The sequence below is a fragment of the Benincasa hispida genome, chromosome 9 (assembly GCF_027475165.1).
Source record: "Benincasa hispida cultivar pf3 chromosome 9, pf3_genome.v1.1, whole genome shotgun sequence".
Taxonomy (NCBI): domain Eukaryota; kingdom Viridiplantae; phylum Streptophyta; class Magnoliopsida; order Cucurbitales; family Cucurbitaceae; genus Benincasa; species Benincasa hispida.
This window is the reverse complement of record NC_143486.1, coordinates 26,721,072-26,747,119: the sequence shown is the minus strand read 5'-3', so window position 1 is coordinate 26,747,119 and position 26,048 is coordinate 26,721,072. Positions and strand designations below refer to the sequence as shown.

Genomic DNA, 26,048 nt, shown 5'->3' with positions numbered 1-26,048 from the left:
ATAGTCAAGCTTTCATTTAAATACTACAACATTTATGGCTTAAGGTAGAAAATCTTAAATGTTAAAACAATTTATAAATGTATTAAAGTATGAAAAGATTGAAATGAAAATTAGAAAATAATTAACTTTTTATACCACAATTTTTGTAAAAAGTATATAGATGATGATGATGATGATGATGATGATGATGATGATGATGATGATGATAATAATATTATTATTATTATATAATATATTCATCGAGACGGGGACGGGGACGGGGATGGAGAATATAATCCCCGTCCCCGTCCCCGTTTAGCTAACAGGGAAAAAAATTATCCCCGCTCCCTCCCCATTCGTCGTCTAATCGGGGATTTCCCGTGGGCCCCGACCCCGCAGGGTAAATGGACATCCCTAGACATTACCAACTGCGACTTTTGAAAAATTGGTGCATAACATTGGAATGCGACGACTTAGAGAACTCAAATGATGTTTTCAAGGGGGGAGTAAATATATTGTATTCTTTTATGAGTATATGTTATATAAAGTATGTACTTTTTTTTCCTTCACTAAGGTTTTTTTCTCATTGGGTCTTTTCTAGTAAGGTTTTAACGAGACAAATTTCATAAATATATGAGCATCTAAGGGGAAGTATTGTGAATATTATAATAATAAATAGATGTCAATTGCTTAGTGTCACCATTCGTGTTGTCCATGTGCCTTGTAACTATTCATGCTTGGTCTCATGTAAGTCCACATCCTACTTGCCGCTTTAGACATTTGGTGGATCTTAAAAACACACACATTGAGCAAATTCCATACAAATTGGAGAAAATGGATAAATTTGAGAATTTTCCCATTTCTTATTTTGTTATTTTATTTCATTTATTTATATATTGTGTTTTATTTATTTCAATATTATATTATATTTTATTATCATCTGTGTTCCCATTGTGCTCTTCAAATTCACAACATTTTAGAATCTCTCTAAATTTAATAAATGGTCATTTATCTAGAGAAAAAAAAATCCTTTTACCTCATTTAGAACCGTCAATTTAAAAATAATCATTTCCCCTCGAAAATATTATAGGTGAGATAAATATAGGTGTGCTCGTGGATTAGGCTGGGTTAGAGTACCTTTTAGACTCAATCCAATAGTTGAATTGTAAATTTTTTTTATCCAAATAACCCTTATTAATAATGAACTCAACCCAACCATAAAAATATTTTAATTGGATTGGTTCAGGTTATTTGAATAATTATTTAAATATTTTTTAAAAATAAATTAACATTTTAATATGTAAAATAATTTGTTAAACTATTTTCGCTAATCAATTTTAGTTATATTATGAAAATTTTATTCTCATAGTTTTAGAAAAATATTTTATGGTGGATAATAAATAACCTAAAAAACATGAAATTTTGGAAAATTATATAAATATTTGTATATATAATTGTATTGATTTTTTTTTTTAAAAAAAAACATGCTTTTTCATGTTAATAATAAGTTCAGTATATTTTTTGTGAATCTATGAATCAACTAAATCCATAAAATTTCATTTATTTGAATTTAACCTAACTCAAATGAATTTATAACCCAACCTAGTTCTGGATTGGATTGGGTTGATCGGGTTTTTCGGATCGTCGAGTTTTTTTTAACGTGAAACTAATTTTGAATATAGTGGGCCAGGAGTAGCTAGTTTAAGAAAGCCCAGTTATTAATTATATTTGGGCCATTGAGCCCAAATTCGCCTGTTAATGGGTTAAACAAGCCCACTTAATTAGTTGGGCAACGAAAGTTTCTCTCCAAGCCGCCCTTGACCGCCGCCCTCTCTTCCCAATCTTTGTCAGTTTTATTTCGGCGGATAGCCTTCGTTCCTATATTACAATCCGGCGGCAAAAGAGATATCGCCGGCCGCCGACCACCACTTCCGTTGCCTTATCCGTTGATCTCTCTCGCTCCTACGTCCCGGTGAGAATTTAATTTGGTTTTAACCGAAACCGAACCGGCCGGTTTGGCTCTGTTTGGAGAAATAGTTCGGTTTTCTGTTTTTGTCTTTTAGTTTAAAAAATATTGTGTTAGCTTTTGGACTAACCTTAATTAAGCTAATTAAAGAACATCAAAATTTACTTTTTAGAAACTAATATTCAATCTTGAATATTTTTTAAAATATATATATATTTTTGTCATCAACTTTTAACTTCAATTTAAAATTTTGAAATCATTTTACAGGCTAGTTTAGCGGAAAAGCAAAGTGAATTCCATCATTTATTAACTTAATTTTAAAGAAAAAAAAACTTAACTAATTTTTTGTTTTTCAAATTCTAGATGATAATAGTAATAAAAGATCATAACAAGAAACAATCTAAATTATAAATTATATCTTCATCAGAAGATAGAAGAACTCAACAAAAGAAAAAAAAAATCTTAATCAAATATATATGCCATGTGCTCCATTCTTAGAGTCAGAAATTCAATCCTACCTTCCGTAGTTTTTGCTAGAAAAGAAATAATAAATATCCAATTTTCGTATATATGTGTATATATATATATATATTTGGAAAAAAAAGGATAATAAGTCGAGAAGACTTTTTATGTAAAACACAAATATTGAAGAGTGCCCATATATATTGTAATATTGTCATCACTACTATTTTGCAAAATAGTATATTCAGAGCTTCATTTCAGTCCTCCATCTGTAGTCCGTATTCATTTCCCTCTCTTCCTCCATTAAAGCTTTGCTTCATATGCATAATAGATAATACCACTTCTCAAGCATTCATCATCTTATTTCATCACTCATCCTTTTCTGCTAAACTCCTCCTCGCTCTTGTAAGCTTAAAGTTTTGAGCTTTTTTCATTTCGTCCATTTCTGCTTCATTGGTTCTCCCAATTTCTAGTTTCAGTCTGTCTCCCCCTTTCATTTATTTGGTTAAAATTTCCAAAATTTCTCACTTATTTCACCATTTACAACTTTCCCTTTTCTTCATTTCAGAGGTAAAGTCTCCCAAAGAGTTTTTGAACTCCCGTGGAGGTATTGGGGAGGAAGTAGCCGCACCTTGTTTCTCTGTTTTGGACAATCCTGCTTTTGATGTCACTCCCCATTATTGGATTTTTGGAGTCATAACAAAGGAGGTATTCTTCTACCTCTTCCCTGGAGACTGTTTAAAATAATCGAAAACTTCCTATTACCATGAAAAGTATCGCAACTATGTGAATGTGTTCTGTTTCCATTAATGAACTGCCTCTCACCTTACAATAAAGTGTTCTTTACCCTTTTTTGTTTTTTCATTTTACAATTTAAATGAATGATTGGGGATTCAGGACAGGTTATTGATGTGGCAAAAATGTTTGTTTTGCTTGCTGTCTATTTTAGCATTGATATAGTATGTTCCTTGTTATGTATGAGGTATCTATCAAAAAAAATTTTAGAAATTAGAAACATCATTACATTTCAATTTTGAATTTTTGGGTCTAAGCAATCTGATATTGAGAAGCATTTACTGTTCCCTCGAGAGTATCTCTGATTTGGGTCTTTGAAGGATGATGGTTTTTCTTTCTACCCACTTCGAATAGCTTTGATCTGCTCTGTCATCCACCGTATTTGATACACACAATCATGCATAGTTTCTAACATGGATTTTGTACAATTACATTGGTACTAGTAGAAGGTGTTCTTTTTGATAGAACCCTAAAACACTATTAGTTGAACACAAGTCATTGTTTTTTCTATACTTGAGCTTAAAAGTATTGATATTGTTCCTCTTTAAATGGATGTTTTCTGATTTTGGTTTTGTTGTAGGAGGAATTCTTTTTTTTTTTTTTTTGAATTGATGGAACGGAACTTCATTGCTATGAGAATTCATGGTTCACCTCTTGGGTTTCAAAATCTGTTGATATCAAGTTGGTTACACAGTTCGCCTCAATTCCCCAACAAGTTTCAAAATACTACTAGATCTTTGTTCACTTCCATTCAACGGAGTAGTTTCAAAATACTACTAGATCCCAGGTATTCTTCCGACTCTATTGGAATTTCAATGTCAAAAGGTCAATTTGGTCATGAATTTAAGAATACAGTTCATAATTTCTCATATAGATGTAAATTTGAACACCAAAACACTGAAGATGGAATGGAAAATCGAGTATGCTGGAGTAGCAAGGAGAAGTTGAAATATTATTCAAGGATATTGCATGAATGTGCATCAAAACGGTCTTTGGGTGTTGCAAAAGCCATTCATGGGCTTATTGTGAAGGATGTTATTAATCCAGATTCCCATTTGTGGGTTTCGTTGGTGAATGTATATGCAAAGTGCAGGTACTCTGCATATGCTCGATTAGTGCTTGCTAAAATGCCTGATCGTGATGTTGTTTCTTGGACGGCATTAATTCAAGGTCTCATAGCAGAAGGATTTGCTAATGATAGTATTTATTTATATCAGGAGATGCAAAATGAAGGAATCATGCCCAATGAGTTCACTCTTGCTACTGGATTAAAAGCATGTTCTTTGTGCATGGCCTTAGATCTTGGAAAGCAGATGCATGCCCAAGCTTTTAAACTTGGTTTATTACTAGATTTGTTTGTTGGATCTGCACTTGTTGACCTTTATGCTAAATGTGGAGAGATTGAAGTTGCATCTAAAATGTTTATTGGTATGCCTGAGCAAAATGATGTGACATGGAATGTGCTACTAAATGGTTACGCTCAACGGGGTGATGGGATAGGAGTCTTGAAATTATTTTGTTGTATGATGGAATTAGATGTGAAGGTCAGCAAGTTCACTTTAACTACCGTTCTCAAGGGTTGTGCAAACTCCAAAAGTTTAAGACAAGGGCAGGCAATCCATTCCTTGATTATCAAATGTGGGTATGAAGGCGATGAATTCTTAGGTTGTGGTTTGGTAGATATGTACTCAAAATGTGGGATTGCAATTGATGCATTAGAAGTATTTAAGATGATTAAAAAGCCTGATATAGTGGTTTGGAGTGCCATGATTACATGCCTTGATCAGCAAGGACAAAGTGAGGAATCAGTTAAGTTATTTCACTTAATGAGATCGAGTGGCAGCAGACCAAATCAGTATACTATTTGCAGCCTTATAAGTGCTGCTACAAATATGGGAGACTTCCAATATGGCCAAAGCATCCACGCTTGTGTTTGGAAATATGGATTTGAAACCGATGTTTCAGTCAGCAATGCATTGGTCACAATGTACATGAAAAATGGATGTGTGCATGAAGGTGCCAGGTTGTTTGAATCAATGGTTGACCGAGATTTGGTTTCATGGAATACATATTTATCTGGTTTTCATGATTCTGGAATGTATGATCAACTACTTATTAACTTTTGTCACATGTTAGAGGAAGGTTTTATTCCAAACATGTATACTTTTATTAGTATTTTAAGATCATGTTCTTGTCTTTTTGATGTGCACTTGGGGAGGCAAGCGCATGTGCATGTAATTAAAAATAATTTGGATGATAATGATTTTGTTCAAACAGCTCTGATTGACATGTATGCCAAATGTATGCACTTGGAAGATGCTGATGTAGCTTTCAACAGGTTAAGTGCTAGGGATCTTTTTACATGGACGGTTATCATTACTAATTATGCACAAATAAACCAGGGAGAAAAGGCTCTTAATTATTTCAAACAAATGCAACAAGAAGGTATAAAGCCAAACGAGTTCACGCTCGGTGGCTGTTTGAGTGGTTGCTCTTCTTTGGCTTCTCTAGAAGGTGGACAACAACTTCATTCTATGGTTTTTAAGAGTGGACACATAAGTGATATGTTTGTTGGCAGTGCCCTTGTTGACATGTACTCAAAATGTGGTTGTATTGAAGAAGCTGAAACGTTATTTGAAGCTTTGGTTAGGCGAGATACAATTGCATGGAACACCATTATATGTGGATATGCACAGAATGGGCAAGGCAACAAAGCTCTCAGGGCCTTTAAGATGATGTTGGATGAAGGCATATTGCCCGATGAGGTCACCTTCATAGGCATTCTTTCCGCATGCAGTCACCAAGGATTAGTTGAAGAGGGGAAAAAACAATTCAACTCTATGTGTAGAGATTTTCGTATTTCTCCTACCGTAGATCATTGTGCTTGTATGGTTGATATTCTAGGCCGGGTGGGAAAATTTGATGAGCTTGAAGATTTCATTCAAAAAATGCAACTATCACAACATGCACTTATTTGGGAAACTGTCCTTGGAGCTAGCAAAATGCACGGTAATTTGACATTGGGTGAGAAAGCTGCGAACAAACTCTTTGAGCTTCAACCAGAGAAGGAGACAAATTATATATTACTCTCAAATATTTTTGCAGCCAAAGGAAGGTGGGATGATGTCAAAAGAGTTCGGACTTTGATGTCTAGTAAAGGAGTTAAAAAGGAGCCAGGGTGTAGTTGGGTCGAGACTAATGGTCAAGCTCACACATTTGTGTCTCATGATTGTTCACATCCACGAATTCAGGAAATACATCTAAAGCTAGAGGAGCTTGATAGAGAACTGACCTCCATAGGATATGTGCCCAAAACTGAATATGTGCTTCATAATGTTGGAGAAACAGAAAAAAATGAAAACCTTCGATTTCACAGTGAAAGATTGGCTCTTGCTTTTGCACTCATAAGTACGAACACAACTAAGAAAATTCGTATTTTAAAAAACTTACGTATTTGTGGAGATTGCCATGATGTCATGAAACATATATCAAGTATCACCAATCGAGAAATAGTTGTTCGTGATGTTCATAGATTCCACCATTTTAAGAGTGGCGCTTGCTCATGTAATGATTTTTGGTGATGTGGCTTCCCTATGAACTTTATTGTTGAGTCGGTTTCTTGTTTTGATACCGAGGAAACTTGTTCAAGCCATCACAATATCTGGACCGGAGAAACTTGGTTCTTTTAAGGGTAATGTCTATCCAAGTATGTTTTTATATGAACACATTTTTCGCTCTCCCATTGCATTTGATTCCTCATCCACAGTCTAATGGATCAATAAATAAATAATTGCTTATAATTGTCACTTGATGTACGGTAAGTTAATGATAGCTGAAACTAAAATTCCACATTGGATGCCAGGTCACTATAGGGAAACACGTTTAGGGTTCAAACTTGACTATGATATCCTTTAGGTACTACTTTCGATTTTTTTCGACATGGATAGTAGAAGCATTGGGATTTCTAGGGGTCAAGCTAGCGAATCATTCTTTTATCGGCTCAAGACAATTCAATATCATTATGCATGAAATGATTTGTTGCCCCATGGATTCAAGGGTGAAATGATTTGATTGAGTAGAAATTATATGTTGTTGATGCCAATTTTTGACCAAGCGAATGTACCTGATCTTTACAGGGCAACAACCATAAATTTGTATTTTGGGGGAAGATAGCTTGCCTGCAAGCAAATAGAAAACTTGACACTAGTGTGGTCTAAGTCACAACCACCCCGATGCTTATGTCAAAAGGTTGGAAGGAGAAGAGAATATTTCATCTTAGTTGGCGAACTTACTTCGTTTGTGCTCTGCTCGGTTTTTTTTATAGGTTTTGACCTTCTCCCTATTCCTTATCCATTTAGGGCTTTTAATTGGGCTATCTGTTTGGGAAATCCTTTTGGGCCGAGGCCAACCATCCCGCATCCTTATCCAGTGCTTTAGGGTTTCATCCCTTCCTGGCCGAGCCTATGTTGGGCCGAACTGGCTTGGGGCCGTTGTTGATGGCATCGGCCTCGGTACCAAGGCCGACCAAGCCTACTTTTCTCTTGGTTTCGTTTGAATCCTCTTCTTTTGCTGTTTGTTGTCCATTTTACCCTTGATTACAAAATCCACCCTCAACATATGCAACTATTTAAACGATGAATTGATATTTCTGAAGTTTAATTTTCAAATAGTTCAAGCTAAATTGAAGTGCAACAATGTAAATTTATGCTTTTCTTAAATTTTCTGATCAAGTAAACATTTTAATATGTACAGGATCAAGTAAGCATTTCCCCACTCGTTATTTTATTCTACTCTACTCATTAAGTTAATGATATCTGGACTGTAACAAGTCTTAAATTCAAAGGTGTAGTTTTGTACTTGATATTGTTAATGATACTAATAAAATAAGTATAATTAAATGTGAATAATAATGATCAATCAAATTGACATGCATGGTAACTGGGTCAGATTAGTTTAATTTGTTTTATGCAATGAATTAGTTCCCCTTGAACTTTTAACTGCATGATTTTCCAAAAGAACAGTTAGAAACCATCTATTTTTATATCCATTGGATGACATTGAAAATCACCAAACTCTGTAACTTTTTTTTTTTTTTTTTTTTGGGGGGGGGGGGGTACTAACCTCTCTCTGGACATTTAAGTTGGAGTGGCACAGAACAATAGAGTTTCATGCTTTCAATTGTAAGCTAAATAAAGTTGATATTTTCTCTGTTTAATCATAGAAGCATTTAGAGTTTTCTAGAGTTTCATTCTCTTCTTCTTTTTTATTGAAACAACTGCTTTCTAGAGTTTCATTCTCTCCTCTCTTTGTGCTTTTGGTGAAAATGTTTGCTCTCAACTCTTTCACTTTTGTGACAGACAAATCTGCTACTGAGCAATAGTTAGAGGTTACTTTGTCCTCGGTTCTTCATTTGGTGCTTGAAGATCTGCACCGTCATAACAAGGATGGAATTTACAGAGATATTTGCTTAATGTGAAATTGCGCAGCCAACAAAATAACCTACTTGATAGGGCTACTGGAGAGAAGATTGCAAAATATCATTAACTTTTTGTATGGCAACTTGACATAATTGATATGCAGAAAAAGTACAATGAAGCATGTCTAATTGGGATGAGAAATGGCCTTTTCTACAATATCTGATGGACTTGAGCTTTCAGTACCAGGAGGGTGCAGGTTGATGAACGTTCACTGTGGCATAATTGCCGTCAGGTACCGACTCAACCTCTGCAGTTTAGGCTTTTGCTCACAACGTTAATTAGTAGTTTCCATGTGACGGTGTGCTCTCTTTTTAGATATCATACCTCTCTTTGGGTATCTGTGTGTAAAGCTTTTTTTAATTACCCTTTTATGTCTTATTTTGTTTGAATGGAACTCCATTTTAGGTAATTGGGCTCCTCATGGGGTGGGTTTTTTGTTTTAATTTCCCTTGTATTTCTTTCATTTGTTCTCATTGGAAATGTAGCTTTTCATTAAAGAAAAAAATGTTTAGCTTTTGGATTTTTTTATTTGCACTTTGCAGAGGTAGGTATATAAATTGATGAGGTTGTTGATAACATGGCTAAGCAAATTGGAGCACGGTTTATCACGAAACTTAAAGGCTTCTCACTACGAACCTACACATGCCATGGCCATTCCCTCTAATTGAACGAGACAGGCCCTTTCAATTGTGGCTAAAATCTTCTTTTAGCTGGTATATTCTTTGATCATGCCTCAGTACTTTATTTTAAACGAGTACATTTGTTTTTGCTGCTTATGTCTGTAAAAAGTTAATAGATTTGATTTAGCCTACAATGCTATCTGGTTATTTATTGTTTTCTTCATTCATTGTTGTTTTGACGATTACTTAGAACCTCATTTTTGGTGTAGCTTATTGAAATAGAAAAGAAAGAAACGACATAAGGAGTTTACGTGAAAAACCCTAATTCAGGGAAGAAAAACCACGATAGAAAAGGTTTTATTATTTAATGTCATGCATACAAGAGACCCCAACCTCAGATATAAATAGGATGAGGGGAAACCCTAATTTAGCAAATATAGAGTAAACTACAAAAACGCCCTTAAGGCTAATTCAACATATTTCAACACTCCCCCTCAAGTTGGGGCGTAGATATCGGCAAGACCCAACTTGCTAATACAAGCTTCAAACGTCTATCTCGATAACCCTTTCGTAAGAACATCTGCAACCTGTTGGACTGAAGGCACATAGGGAATACAGATAACTCTGCGGTTTAACTTCTCTTTAATAAAGTGCCTGTCAATTTCTACATGTTTGGTTCTATCATGTTGCACTAGATTATTAACAATATTGATGGCAACCTTATTATCACAATACAGCTTCATGGGATCCAGACTACTCTGGTGAAGATCAGACAACTTTCTACAACCAGATTTCTTCACACACTCCCAGACTCATAGCTCTATACTCTGTCTCAGCACTACTTCTGGCCACTGCACCCTGTTTTTTACTCTGCCAAGTCACCAAATGTCCCCATACAAAGGTACAGTACCCTGAGGTTGACTTTCTATTAGTCACAGATCCGGCCCAATCTGAGTCAGTATACGCCTCGATGCTCCGTGTGTCATATTTTCTTAACACTAAGCCCTTCCCAGGGGTGGACTTCAGGTATCTCAAAATTCGAGTCACAGCTTCCATGTGCTCCTCATATGGATTCTGCATGAACTGACTTACCACACTCACAGCATAGGAGATGTCGGGCCTAGTATGAGATAAGTAAATCAGTTTTCCTACCAAGCGTTGATACCTCTCCTTATTCATAGGAACTCCTTCCGAAATGCTTTTCAGTTTGCCATTGACCTCAATAGGAGTGTCAATAGGTTTGCATCCAGTCATTCCTATTTCCTTCAACAAGTCCAGAGTGTATTTCTGTTGAGATACAGATATTCCTGCTTTTGATCTTGCCACTTCCATCCCGAGAAAATACCTCAAACTACCAAGATCCTTGATTTCAAATTCGCCTGCCATCCTCTGTTTCAGCTTAGCAATTTCTGTCGTGTCATCTCCTGATAAAATGATGTCATCAACATACACCACCAACACAACAATCTTCCCTAAAGGTGATTTTTTGGTAAACAAAGTATGATCAGAATGCCCCTGAACAAACCCTTGAGACTTAACAAACACAGTGAACCTATCAAACCATGCCCTAGGGGACTGCTTCAACCTATATAAGGACTTCCTGAGTTTGCAAACATGATTCCCAAACTTAGCTTCGAAACCTGGAGGCGGACTCATGTAAACTTCCTCTTCTAACTCACCATTCAGGAAGGCATTTTTTACATCTAGTTGATGTAGGGGCCAATCTTTATTTACGGCGACAAACAGAAGAACACGGATCATGTTTAACTTAGCCACTGGGGAAAAAGTTTATGAATAATCAATCCCATATGTCTGAGTGAACCCTTTAGCAACAAACCTGGCCTTATATCTTTCGAGCGTTCCGTCAGATTTATACTTCACTGTGAACACCCATTTGCAACCAACTGTTTTGTGACCTCTAGGGAGAACTACTAACTTCCAAGTCTTATTTGTCTCGAGAGCTCTCATTTCTTCCATTACTGCCGCTTTCCACTCGGGAACTTCCATGGCCGCATGTATACTGGTAGGTATTGCTAGAGCATCCAGTTGGATAGTGAAAGCCTTAAAACCAGGAGATAAGTTACTATAGGTCAGAAAACTATGCAGAGGGTACTTTGTACATGACCTGGTTCCCTTCCTCAGAGCAATTGGCATATCTAGAGTGGTATCATAATTGTCAGTTTTCGTCGGTCTCTCTTCAGTATCAGACTTCTGAGACAATTCTATATCTTCTTAAGGATCTTCCAGCACCTCATTACCTCCTGAAATTTCAACCTTCTCTAAGCTCGTCTCATCATTTTCTATGTTCCCAGACTTCTCTTCAAGAATCTCCTCTGAAACAACAGGATCTTGAACCTGAGCTGGTTCCGATGCTTGGACAGTTTTCGATGGAACACCAAGGATTTCCTGAGTTTCCTTTCTAAGATTCTTCCTATAGTATGTTATCCAGGGCACTTGTCTAGTAGGAAGGACAAATACTGGAATTGCAGGAGCAGAATTAGGTTCGAGCCTAGGTAGACTGGGTTCAAGAGAATATTAGGACTAGGCTCAAGTTCAGGAATATTAGGACTAGGCTCAAGATTAAAGCTAATTGGTACAAAGTATATGGATCTGTTAGTCTTTTCACTCATGGTCTCCCCCTGAAGATGACTAACGGAAAAGAATGGTTTATCTTCAAGGAACGTGACAAAGTATTTTCTAGAAGATGGGTGAAAGCATTTATAGCCTCGCTGATGAAGGGGATACCCGACAAACACACACTTTTGAGCTCGTGGGGCAAAATTAGTTCGGTGTGGACCATGAGTATGAACAAAAGCTTTACACCCAAACACATGAAGAGGAACCTCAGGAATAACATGGGTAGACTGACAAGACTCTTTGAAGCACTCAAGAGGTGTTTGAAACTTTAGAACTCATGAAGGCATCCTATTAATGAGATAGGCTGCGGTAAGAACCGCATCTCCCCACAGGTACGAAGGGAGAGATGCTGGAATCATCAAGGAATGAGCAACTTCAATGAGATGGCGATTTTTCCGTTTAGCTACCCCATTTTGTTGTGGAGTATATGCACACGAGTTCTGATGGATGATTCCTTTTGACGCTAGAAATTCCTGGAGGGTGTGATTGACAAACTCATGACCATTGTCACTCCGAAGAATGGCAATCTTTGTGTTGAACTGTGTTGATAGTGGTATAGAATTGTTTGAAGGTAGGTAGAACCTTGGACTTATCAGCAAGGAGATATACCCATGTAAGTCGGGTATGGTCATCGATGAAAGTTACAAACCACCGTTTACCAGACAGGGTAGAGATGTTTGAGGGACCCCAAACATTACTGTGGATCAGGTGGAAAGGCTGGGTAGGTTTATAGGGCTGAGAAACAAAAGACACACGAGGTTGTTTAGCACGTATACATACATCACAAGATAACAAAGAAACATTCACATTATGGAATAAGTGGGAAAACAAATATCGCATATATTGAAAACTTGGATGTTCAAGACGAAAATACCACAATAAATAATCTTTTTCAGACATAGTAAAAGAAGATAAAAGGCTAGTCCTAAACAATTTCCTGGAGGAAGCATCTTCAGAAAGGAAATAGAGGCCTCTGTCAAATCGGGCAATGCCAATCGTCTTCCCCGAGCTCAAGTCCGGAAACAAAGCAGCATCTGGTGAGAAGACAACTCTACAATTCAAATCTTTTGTTATTTTACTTATTGATAACAGGTTGTAAGAAATTTTGGGCACATGTAGGACATTTTGTAGAGTTAACCCCTGAAATGGTGACAGTCTGCCCTTTCCAGCAATAGGAGCAAAGGACCCATCCACAATTCGAATCCTCTCATTTCCAACGCTTGGATAGTACGAGAGAAATTGATCGGATGAGCCAGTCAAGTGATCGGTCGCTCATGAATCTAGAATCCATAACTCATTCCCTTCAACAAGGAAACTAAAAGATTGAGGGTTACTTGATTGAGCAACTGTTCCGATCCCTATGGTACTTGAATCACCTGGGTTGGTCATTGGAGGCTGTGTCTGAGGTTGTGTGGCCCTCTCAACCGATTCACTCACTAGAGCACGACCAGATTTCGACTTGTCATTTGGAGGGCGACATTTACCATTTGGAGGTCGACCATGCAATTTTCAGCACTAATCCTTCGTGTGCACTGTTTTTTGCAATGCTCACATACTGGGGGTGTTTTACTATTCTGCTTGTCACCATCAGATCCAGCGGATTTCACCCCAAAGGCAGCTGACTTTCCAGTGGTAACACCCGGCCCATTCATTGCGCTTGATCTATCTTCTTCCAATTTAATCTCTGAACAGATCTCCATGAGAGACGATATTGGTTTCTGTCCTAGTATTCAACTCCGAACTGTATCAAATTTGGGGTGCAACCCTGTAAGAAAATCATACACACGCTCAACCTCTTCTATCTTCGAGTACTGAATTCCATCTTGCGGACAGTTCCAGATGATCTCTCGACATAGATCCATTTCTTGCCATAACAAAGACATCTTGTTGAAGTATGATGTTACATCCATGCTCCCTTGTTTGCATTCATGAACTTGTTTATGTAGAGTATACAGGCGGGATGCGTTCTGACGCCTCGAATATAACCGTCGGACTGCATCCCAAATATCTCGGGCAGTGGCTGAATAGAGTAAAGGTTCCCCAATTTGTGGCTCCATGCTACTGATCAACATCGAGCGGAGCAATGAATCCTCTGCCTTCCAGACACGCTCTTGAGGATCCCCAGGATTCGGTCGTGGTATCTCTCCAGTCAAGTAGCCAAACTTATGGCGTCCCTCAAGAACCATTTTAATTGTTTGGGACCAAGAGAAGTAATTTTGTCCATTCAGCTTCTCTCCCGTGATCATTCCTGCAGAGTTTCCTATAGTCCCAGATAAAAGATTAGTAGTAGGAAGAGTAGGAAATATTGATACCAGATTTTCTGAATAAATCTGGGAAGAATCATGGCCATTCAATCTGGCTCCAAAAGCGGCCATCTGTTGTTGGAGACTGACCAATTGTTGTTGGAGTTCCCCATGAGATTCAGAATTGGGGTGTTTCTATCCATAGGTCATGGAATTTTCTTCAACGGAATCGCCCATTCGAAACTGAGGTTGTATTGGGTACACATGAGGAAGAGGCTGTCCACCATGGTACTATGAGGAGGTTGCTGTCGGAATCCCACCGGCGGCAAAATACGGCAGCCCGTGATCGGCGTTGCTCCCAGATGGCTGCGACAGTGGGTAACGGACAGAGGGCTCAGTGATCGGCTGCGAGGTTGAAGAAAACGCGCTGATCTGACCCAACCCGGCAGCTAGAGCGAACCCGATCGTGTGCGAAGTCGAAGGACCCCCATCGACGATGTTCGGCTGGAATGGGTTGGTACGCTACGTCTGGGAGCTGTTTGGCGCGCCGGTTGGAGCAAATCCACTAGAGCCCTGTGTCGATCGCGATCCAAGCCGAGTTTGAGGTCCAAGATGCACCTCAACTGGGTTGGTGATGCTCGGCGATTGAAGCTGTCCAAGGTGCGTGCCGACTGGGTTATTGAAGTCTGGCAGCGGGGCTCCAGATGGGTCGGGTTGCGCTGGGTTTAAGATGGTTCGGAGATATCGATCAATGGCTGCTTGAATCACAGCCACATTAGTCATGTTTGCCAGTGTACCTTCACCTATCAAGTTTGATGATTGAGTTTCTTCTATCGGGATTAGGGTTTCATCACCTTGCTCTGATACCATATTGAAATAGAAAAGAAAGAAACGACACGAGGAGTTTACGTGGAAAACCCTAAGTCAGGGAAGAAAAACCACGATAGAAAAGGTTTTATTATTTAATGCCATGCATACAAGAGACTCCAACCTCAGACAAATAGGATGAGGGAAAACTCTAATTTAGCAAATATAGAGTAAACTACAAAAACGCCCTTAGGCTAATTCAATATATTTCAACATAGCTAAAATCAGCATTTTCATAACTTGGATAGAACTTCATATCGTTCATTAATTGATATGAAGCCAGAATCTGGAGCTGTGATTCTTGCATATAATTTGCTTACCTTTCATTATTATATAAATGTTATGAATGTGATAGGGATGTATTAAGTTACTATCTAATAAGAAAACTCAAGAACAACTAAGAACACAAAGAACACTAAAAAAGAGAAACGTATATTGCAATATCCAAATAAATTACAATATAACATAGCCGTTTGAGAGCGCTATTACTCTCCCAAATTACCCAACTATGGAAATTACTACCAAAATCTTCACCCCTTACTTCCAACCCTACTTTTATTTTTAACTAAAAGGCCTAACAGACTTAGTATTCACTAATATGCCTTTACTTGTAATCATACTAATAATCCTAATATAACCATAGCTGGGGGTCTTACGAATGCTATTCAAGTATAGTAATTAGTCAGGGGAGTTTATTATAGAATTTGGTTATAAATAGTGATAAGGCAAATGAGAAAGGTAAACAAAATTTTGGTGAGTGATTTAGGGCTTCTCCGGGGGGGGGGGGGGGGGGGGGGCCTTGGACACTTGGGTTTATCGTGTGGTTTGGTTATCTTTATATTTCAATATATTTGGGTTCTGTTATAATGTTGTTAACTTTTTATATTATTACTGTGATCAAACAATTGATTATTTACCTTTCTCTACTTGTTTTCGGTTGCTAGCATAAGGAAGCTTCTCAGACCACGGAGACTAATGCCCAACCCAAAAGTCTAAACCTGGCAATCAATATACCTTAGGTAACGTCTTGTATTTTATGGCTATCTGTGATAGTTATAGTTAACTATGTTCTTTTTTTTTTCCCAAAAAAAAAAAAAAAAACGTCTGCAGCTAACCATAGTTGTTATTTGTTTTTATTCCTATGGAAAATTCTTGTGTTCTAGGGCTATCTTGAAACTTTAGTAGCTATATAGTTGCTTCTTGTCATTATTCCTTTTAAATAATTGTATTGTTCTATGACTGTCTTCTATTATATAGCCACAATAAACCATGACAAGGCGTCACTATGTTGAAGGATGATGAATTAGTCAAAGGGCCTCGGGTCTAAGTTGATAATAAAATAATGAATATCACAGGAGGATTTGTGTCGAGCATTCCAATTTGAGGCTGTAAATGGATACGATCACAAAAATTAACGAAAGAACCATATGTATCAAAGAATATTCTCGAGTTCCTTTCTTTCCATGATGGAGACAAAAAATCGTGTTAGGAATGCCTACTTTTTATTACTCATTTACTTTCCTTGTAAACTTGCTCAACTTTCTTCTCTTTTCAAGTTATGTATTCTTCACAATCTCTCCTAGAGATTAGTAAGTGACAACTCACACTGAAGTTTTTATGAGATATACCAAGAGGAACGTGTACCGTATTTATCAATATGGTAAAGTTTATCTTGTTTTCATTCAGAAAAACATTTTAATTCTTTATCATAATATTTTTTAATCTATCAGCTATCATACATATCTGATTGTAGTTGACAAGATGTGAACACGACCACGGGCAACTAGACATTGATTAGGATGTAGTTTGTAATTTTTGCAGGGGAAAGTATTTTGGATGGTTCAAAGATGTCCCAGATTGTGGTGTGGCGTGGCGTATATGTTCCATGTATGACATAATAGATTGATTCGTAGGATGGGGTGATGTTTTCAGACCGATACGTGAGAGCCCACCATGGGGGGACGGGAAGCAACTGATAGAAAACAATATAGCTTGTTCAGAAAATGAATCTCATATTACATACCATATATCTCATACTTAGGAAGGGTATTGGGTATACATATCAATGATGCCTGTCTGGAATATGTGTGAATACTTGTGAAGCACCCCATTTGCAATCAGCTTGGATTAGTATGTAAAGACTCAAAACAGGTAGCTATTAGACTGCTATATAACATTGGATATATTCTTGGATTCAGGCTTTCAAATTTCTTGGTCTTATTCTATACAGGTTGGATTTGGACAAACTTTTCTACTCCAATTAGACCTAAATGTGGAAATAGCAGGAGACTTGCCCGCTCATCTTTCAAGTGAGTTCGAGTACAAAGCAATGACAATACTCTAGGGGGAATTGATAGATTTGTTAAAGGTTGAGTTGTTCTTTTGTATCTTTTCTGGATCCTTGATGATTTACCAATTTTTGTCCTCCCATAAATGATTTCCATCACCCTGTCGCATGGTAGATAGGTGGGATTTGAGAGAGCATTGGCAATTGTTGTGAAAACACATTAGACAGGGATTTTGTCTGGATTGTGTTCTTGTTCATGTATTAGGAAAGAGTGTTTTCTAATATCTTTTAAAAGTTCTAACATGTTGGTGGGAAATTTGATCCTCTAACATTTTGATTGAGGGTGTCTTGAGCTCAAGTTGGCTAAGAAGAGAGGTGGTCGCATGTGATTGAATTCCTTGATGTAGACAAGTTTCATGAATTTGTCTAATGACTATAAAAAAGAAAGAGAAATAATAACGTATCAAATTAAGGATGGACGTAAACTAGTTTTATTATCTTTTTGATAGTTAAGTGGCAAAGTTGTAAGTTGCTCCCGTACTTTCAGGAATCAACAATTTGTGTTTATTATTTTTTGTATTTTAGAAACTTTACCTTGAAATATGGTTTATAGTTGTCAATGATTTTGAAATCTCTTTTCCAAGAAAAGCATTATCCAAGAAAAAAGGGGAAAAGAATTATTAAGTCTTCTCAAAAGTGTTAAAAATACTGTCTTCGTGCCAACAAGAGTGTAGCTCAATTGACATAGTGTTCATACTATCGACCTCGAAGTTTGAGATTTGATTTTCCCACCCCACATTTTAATTACAATACCTTTTTATATATATATATATATATATATATATATATATATTGTCTTCGTTATTCATCGTCATTTAGCATTTTAATAATATTTTCTCAATATCTTAAAGGAGGTGTTTCGACGAGGATATGAGTTGCTATCCGTTGAGATATGAAATCAACTCAGTGTTTGGAGGTTCAATTTTGTATATCATTGATATTTTGTACCTATGTCCACCAACTTGGTAACAATGCACTCAACCCTTATTACCACCAATTCTTCAGTTGTCACTTTGATCATACTTTGATAGCTAACTCTGGCTGTCAATTCCGACCGCCATCGTTGACGACCAACTCTGGCGGCGACCACCTTCAACAACTTTGATGACCATTATTTTGAATTATTAGTTCGTAGTATTTTATAGTCATTATTTATAGTAATTTGACATTAATAACAACACTTTAGCATGTTTAACAAACCTATGATCATATAACTAAATATCCTTTCATCTTGAAATTTTAGGTTAGGAAAACAAAAACTTGCAAACTGTTTACGTAAATATCTTGTGTATGAACCTATGATCATACTACTAAATATCCTTTCATCTTGAAATTTTAGGTTAGGAAAACAAAAACTTGCAAACTGTTTACGTAAATATCTTTTGTATGAACCTATGATCATACTACTAAATACCGTTTTATTCAAAACCTAGGAAAAGTTGATGAGGATTATTTTCAAACAATAGAAAGATAGATTTGAATGATTTAAACTTTCAATCACATTATATTTGAATGATCAACAACTCACATATTATATTTGAATTATTTAAACCTTCAAACTTCGTTGCATAAAATATGAAGTGTGGTATCCCTATTTTTACAAGTTTAAAATACATTTATTCCGTGGATGAAGTTTTTAACAAAGAAAAACCTAGAATACTAAAAATATCAAATAAAAAATTTTGATAACAAAGCATACCCAAGTTGACAAGATTGTGGAGGTTTAAGTTACATCCTCATATATCTATATCTATACTATATTAAAAGAGACAACAAGTGGAGAATTTTTCTCTTCCCTTTCTTCTACAATTTTTTACAATTCTCATTTTGTCCATTTTAACTTTCCTGGTAGACACCTCATCAATCAAACTCTTTCATCGAAATACCTTTCTGCAAAGAGGCTCCATCCCTTCTACACTAACCACCTTAACTAGGATTGGTAATGAGGTCGGGGCGAGGTAAGGGGTATTCCCCGTCCCCGAACCTAATACTAATCTAATACTAATAGAATAGAAAAGAACTGTCTTTTCTGTATACTTTCCCCGGTTCCGTTGCTACCGCGGGCTTTACGCAATCAATCGGATCATATAGATATCCCTTCAACACAACATAGGTCATCGAAAGGATCTCGGAGACCCACCAAAGCACGAAAGCCAGAATCTTTCAGAAAATGGATTCCTATTCGAAGAGTGCATAACCGCATGGATAAGCTCACACTAACCCGTCAATTTTGGATCCAATTCGGAATTTTCCTTGGGAGGTATCGGGAAGGAGGGAAAAATTCTCCCCCATCCCCACCCCCGCCTGGCGGGGATTCCCCATCGGGGAAATGGGTCCCATTAATTAAAATTTATTTTAAATTTGATTAAAAATTGGGTTTAACTTTTGGGCTGAACATATTAATGGTAGTTAATTTTTTTTTGGAAGGTATAGTAAATATAGTGGGTTATGGAAGGGATCGAACCTCAGATCTCGAGGTCGATAGTACGAGCACTATGCCAGTTGAGCTACGCTCTTATTGGTAATGGTAGTGTAATTTTTACTTTGGTTAATTGGATGAGTTTTCATAACTTACGTTGTGTAGGTGTTGAGAGGCAATGATCTACGACATTGTGAATGTTTTAGAAAGTGTTGAAAGGCAATGATCTACGACAATGGTAGTGGAATTTTTACTTTGGTTTATTTTTTTTATTATTATTTTTACTTAGCAATTTTCATTTATATTTTTTGAGGAATAATTTTAATTTTCATTTGATTCTTTGTAGAAAAGTGAATAACCAATATATTTGGATATGATTTTTGGCATTCCTTAGACATTGTGGCGCATTGATTTGTTAAGATTCATATATACTTTTTTTTTTTAATATTCTATATATAAAAGGGGATAATTTTTATATATACTTATTTTGCCCTTTCATTTTTAATAAACTCCCATGTTACCCTTTGTCGATAAAATGAGTATTCTAATTTTCAATTCAAAAAACAATAAATGTGAATTTTTGAATTTTTAGTTCAAAAATATATTTATGTATTTCAAAATTAAAGTTTTATGTAGAATAAGTGAAATTGATGTTGGCACGATGCAACTCTTTGAGTGTATGTGTTTGATGAGCACCCATTGATGCAAATGATGCCAATAGGATGTGATTATTAAGAGGTGTTGATTATACATCGAACAAGTGCTTCTTTTTATGTAGGTGTGAAATGCATATATAAAAGAAATAAATAAAGTGTTTGATTATGTTTTTAAATTAAAAAAAAATCCCACATAGCTAAAATTTAGGGAAAAAATACAATTTTTTAAGAGACTAGTATGAAAATAAATAAAGTAAATTTATATATAAAAAAGTTCAGAAGCTTAAATTATACATATGTGCATAAATTAGTTTAGAATCTTGAATTTTTACTAAAACTAGAATAAAGATTTCAATTAAGAAAATTGAGATTATAGAATTCTAAAAGAAATGATTGGTTCTCAAATTAGAATTTTATGTTTATTGTATTGGTTTTTTAAAATTAAAATATAATGTTAATTTTTAAAATTATATTATGTGAAACTTTTTCATAAATTTTATGGAGATTAAAATAAACTTCAAATAGTATTTAGTTATAACAAAAATTAAACATGTATTAGCTACTTTAAATTAAAACTACGAGATTCTTTCTAAAAAAATTTAAACTACAAGATTTTAAGGGACTATAGAGAATAATATTTGTTAAACTATTTAATTCTTAATTTTTTTATAAAATCTTCTTTTGTCATTCTCAACTAGTTACTAACAAAATATATATATATATATATATATTTGGTACTATATTAAAACAAAAATATAATAATTTATTTAATACAAGCTAAAAAATCACTATATTTTAAAATCTTTTGATAAAGATTATAAGATTTCACGTGCGTATGTACGTGTTTCTTGACTAATTTATATTAATTCGATTGAAATTTGAGAAGATAAATAAAAAAAAAAGGGACAACAAAATCAATTTAAAAATAGAAGATATTAACATATATTAAAGAAAAATATTGAAAGTTAACCACCCCTTCAATGTGTAGGAACAGTAAAATTGGCGGAGGATAATGTGTGTTATAATTAATTAGCTATATTTCTAATTATATTTCTAATTAAAAAGTCATTAGTTATATGGGTCTATGGTGGTTTATGATGTATGGAATAGTTTGAAAGCGCAGTTGTCGGAGTTCTTGAATGGTGAGGGAGGTTGGAGAGGGCCTACAACATCTTGGGAATTGCTTGAGTTCTGGGGTCTTATTCAGGTAGTGGGGCCAAGGGTGAAGGGGGAGGATTATTGGGTTTGGGTGTTGGGTGCTACTGGTCGATTTTCTATCGATCGTGCGTGGAAAAGTATGTGACCTCTTCGTTCTAGAGTGTTTTGGGCTGGTATTTTGTGGGCGGGGTGGTATTCCGCGTCATTCCTTCTGTGTGTGGTTAGTTGAGATAGGTTGGATGCGCGGGATTTGTTAAGAAGCTAGGGTGTGTTGTCAGAGGGGTGTCTTCTGTGTGGGGAGGTGTGGAATCGCAAGATCATTTATTTTTTTACCGTGTTTGGAAGAGAAGTGTGGTTTGGTATGTTGCGTCAGTTGGGTTCATCGCATTGGGTGGTGGGTTGGAATGTCGAGTTAAATTGTTTGTACTGAGTGGGGTCGGGTAAGGGGGTGCGTAGTAAGTTGTTCCGTGTATTCTGGTGTGCTTCTATCTACTACATGTGGCAGGAGCATAATCGGCGGCTGCATGGAGATCGACCGAAGACGATGTCTACTCTGTTTCACCTTATGGTCTCTACGGTTCGTGCTCGACCTACTTCCTAGTGGGTTGATCTTCTTAGTCTTATCTAGTGTGTGTTTACAGATGTTTTTCTTCTTTTTGAACTTTTTGTTGTCTTTTGTTTTGTTGTTGTCCCTAGTTGTGGGGTTCTGGTTTCTTTTCTCTGGTTTTCTCTTGTTTGGGGTTTATGTGTTTATGTTTTGGCTTTGTTCTGGTCTATCTTGTTGGCTTTGTTTGTGGTCTTTGCTTGTGCTTCTTTGATGCCTTGATCTCTGTCTGTGGAATCCCTCTTGTTGTTATTTAATAATATCACCTATTCTAAACACACACACACACAAAAAAAAAAAAGAAGTCATTAGTCATATCTCAAAAAAAATATGTAGAAAATATTGAATAAAAAAATTTTCAAACAAAAATAATCACCACAAAAACATATTATTTATAACAGAAAAGTTATACCATATATTTCTGGCATATGAACTTAACTTAGCACCCGAAACATCTTCAAACACAGACACATTAACTCAATTGAGGGCCCCAAATAGATCGAAAGTGTAACGCTTACATTGAGTAATTAATATTAATCACCATAAATGTTAAAATTAATATACGTTGATTCTATTTATGACTTCCAACATTGTGGTTTTATTGAAGACTTTTTTTTTTGTCAACCTAAAGGTAACTTTTGTTACTCATGACTTAACTTCCGAGTTACGAATATTCAAATATTCAATATTTTGATTTGAATACCTTCCTCCCTATACAAATTCGAATCTTTTTTCTAATTTGATTATTACTTGAATTCTTTGATACTTTTAAATCAAAACAATAAGGAATCTTTTGAAATATATTTAAAAATATTTAATAAAAGATTTAAAAAAATACAAAACACTTTTAAAAAATTTTTGCTGTAAAATGTAAATATTTTTTTAGATTTTTCTGTTTGTAACTCATTAGTTTTCCTACCTTGATAGACAGTGTAGCTCTTGTTATGATCTTAATGGGGGAAAAGTGAATAGTCTCTTCTACATGCTTACAAGAATATTAAAACAATAATATTAACGAGGTTACATAGTTTAAACGAACTCTAATTGTGAGGTAAAGAACATTGAATGCTTAAATTGTAGCTGGCTATCCCATTTAATTAAGGTGTGATATGAAACGTTCTTGACAAAACAACCACAATTTTTTTTTTTTTTTTGTTAAAAAAGAGTCCATTCAATTAGTCTTTTAGTTAGATAGAGGAGCGAGCAATATTTTAATATTTAAGGGCTCTATTTGGTAACCATTTCGTTTTTAAAAATTAAACACATTTCTTCTTATTTCTTACAATGATTTGCATTTTTCTTAAATACAATAGTTTAATTCTTACCCAAATTCCAATAATAAAAACAAATTTTTAAAAGTTATTTTTTTTAGTTTTTAAATTTTGGCCTGGTTTTTTAAACCATTCTTAAAATGTAGATGACAAAGTAAAAAATTTGGAAGTGGGAGTAGTGTTTATGACTTAATTTTCAAAAATAAAAAATAAAGAACAAAATAGTTACCAAATGGGAACTTGATTTTTTATTTTTGGTTTTTGAAAATCAAACCTAGAAATATCATTTCGGTCTACATTTTAGAAGTGTTTTCAAAATCAAAACCAAATTTTGAAAACTGAAAAAACAGTTTTCAAAAACTTGTTTTTGTTTTTTTAATTTGGGTAAAAATTCAAATGTTTACATAAGAAATATGAAAATTATGCGTAAAAAATTAAAGAAAACAAACACAAAATTCAAAAACCAAAACCAACACACACAATACTTTTCACGATTGGGACATCAACATTTCATTATTTAATTTTACTATATTATTTTATTTATAGGAAAATATTAAATAAATTAAACGCAGATAGAAGTCTATCGATATCTATCAATATACTTTTTTTGTTATATCTATAAATAGTTTGACATTTTTTCTATCTCTAACAAGTTCTTATGAATTTAATTTATATTTAGAGAGTAAAAAGTCACAAATCCAACCTCCCTATGATGGACCAATTCACCAAATTGATCTTTTTCATTGTCTTAAAAGGTTAAGACTTTACACCAATATTAATATATATATATATATATAGTCTGTATGCATTCATCTTTGAAATTTTACCTATTCCCATTTAATTGAAGCAAATTAATTATTGCATCACAACAAAACTCTTCTGGATGAAGCTACATGCATATTATTAAAAAATTTTAGTTGAAATTTCACATCTTTTTTTAGCTTGACACACAAGAATAAGTAAAAGGAACATTCTTAATCATAAAAAATGAAATATGTTACTTTGTTTTGATTATTGTAGGTGTTACATTAAATAGCCCATTCAATACAAATTAATTGGATTGACCGAAATATAACGACCCTAACGACCCTAACAACTTTATTTTATTTATTATTATCGAAGAATCAAACAAGATTGTCAACATAAATGTTGAAATCTTAAATTTATAGAGATACTGATGATTTTTTTCTTATAAAAAATGTCGCATCAACATTTCATATGATGATGTGTCTAAGTTATATTCAGATCCATCACTTTTTATGATGAATACTATATATTTACATTTATATTAATAATAATTTGTTTCAATGTTTTTGTATATTCCAAAAATAGATAAATTGATTTAATTCCTTCCATTACAAAATGTGATTTTAAAAAAAAAAAAAATGTCGATGAATATTATTTTGCATTAAAGTTTATAATTACTGTAGGATGCATATATACAAAGAGATGGTTTTATGACTTTGTTAAATTGATTTTTTTTCTTTAGTGCTGATAAATTGATTAAAGAAATGAAGCTTGTAAGAGAATATTAAGAAAAAAAATAAAAAATTTGGCTATATATATATATATTATTGTTTGAGATATGGTGTGTTGTACTATCTATACCCATTTGTTTTCTACAAAATTGGGTTAGAGAGAGAAAGATCTTTGATGAAGACATAAGACCAAAATTATTTGCATGTTTTTCTTGCAAGAATAATGCATGACATTATTAGGATGATTAGAAAGAAAAATAATAGTTAGAGTACAAGCTTAAGTAAATATAATCTCTCTCTATAACAATGGTGTGAAATAATATAGGGTCATTTTGGTCAAATGTTTATCTCTATCTAGAATTTCAATAGAATTTTAGGTCATAGCTGGGATTTCTTTCTGATTCAACAATAAAAATCTTCTCATTGAAAGGTTTTTTTTTTTTTTTTTTTTTTTTTCCTTATATAAAAAATAATTAAATACATGTTAAAATCTTAACATTTTACGACGTGGAAGTTGTTGGTAATATGATAAGTTTCTTTCTTTATCTTGAACAAAGGTCTGTGATTTAGGGTCATTTTAGTAAATAATGCATCTACTTTATTTTATTTTATTTTCTCTCTTGTTACTAAAGAAAAGAGCTGAAGTTGTCCATTCTCTAAAATTTTTTAATAAAAAGGAAGTCCAAAGTAATTTTTCAAGGAATAAAACATTCAAAGATTGTTATGTCATGTTTATTTGTTTGTTTGTATTTTTTTTTTTTTTTAACGTTTCATCTTTGATATTATATAAATTAAAACATGATAAGTGTAGGGCAAATTTTATTGGTGTCCTAGAAGAGTAGGAAAACAAGAAACCTAAATGAGGGAGAAGATTGAATTATTGATGTCTATATAGATATTGGTATTTTAATTTTAATATTGATATTGATGAAAATTTCTGTAAATAAAAAATATCAAACTATTTAAAAAATAGAAAAAAAATATTGGTAAATTCTGATAAACTTCTATTAGCATCTATCAATGATAAAAATTGATAGAAAGTCTATCATTGATAAAGGTTAATAGAAGT

General features: G+C 34.6%; 1 protein-coding gene across 21 annotated transcripts; it reads left to right on the top strand.

The window, feature by feature from the left end:
* The first annotated feature begins 1,762 nt into the window (after positions 1-1,762).
* Positions 1,763-17,674, top strand: LOC120085899 (pentatricopeptide repeat-containing protein At2g03880, mitochondrial-like). 21 transcript variants are annotated; one of them, XM_090317158.1, is made up of 10 exons: positions 2,557-2,812; positions 2,976-3,115; positions 3,783-3,989; positions 4,077-6,893; positions 7,339-7,450; positions 7,561-8,911; positions 9,222-9,392; positions 15,991-16,065; positions 16,868-17,197; positions 17,277-17,674. In XM_090317158.1, exons 3-4 carry the CDS (start codon positions 3,814-3,816, stop codon positions 6,781-6,783), a joined length of 2,883 nt encoding a protein of 960 aa, XP_090173284.1. In that variant the 5' UTR covers positions 2,557-2,812; positions 2,976-3,115; positions 3,783-3,813; the 3' UTR covers positions 6,784-6,893; positions 7,339-7,450; positions 7,561-8,911; positions 9,222-9,392; positions 15,991-16,065; positions 16,868-17,197; positions 17,277-17,674. The 21 variants fall into 21 exon arrangements, 17 of the variants coding, with proteins under 17 accessions (XP_090173282.1, XP_090173273.1, XP_090173276.1 ...); XM_090317157.1 differs by having other exon boundaries at positions 7,339-7,526; positions 8,560-8,911; XM_090317156.1 differs by lacking the exon at positions 2,557-2,812 and adding an exon at positions 1,763-1,951 and having other exon boundaries at positions 7,339-8,911.
* The last annotated feature ends 8,374 nt before the right edge of the window (positions 17,675-26,048 follow it).

What these genes read in the sequence shown, in the direction of transcription:
- LOC120085899 (XM_090317147.1), top strand. Translation starts at nt 3,814, where the DNA reads ATGGAACGGAACTTCATTGCTATGAGAATTCATGGTTCACCTCTTGGG.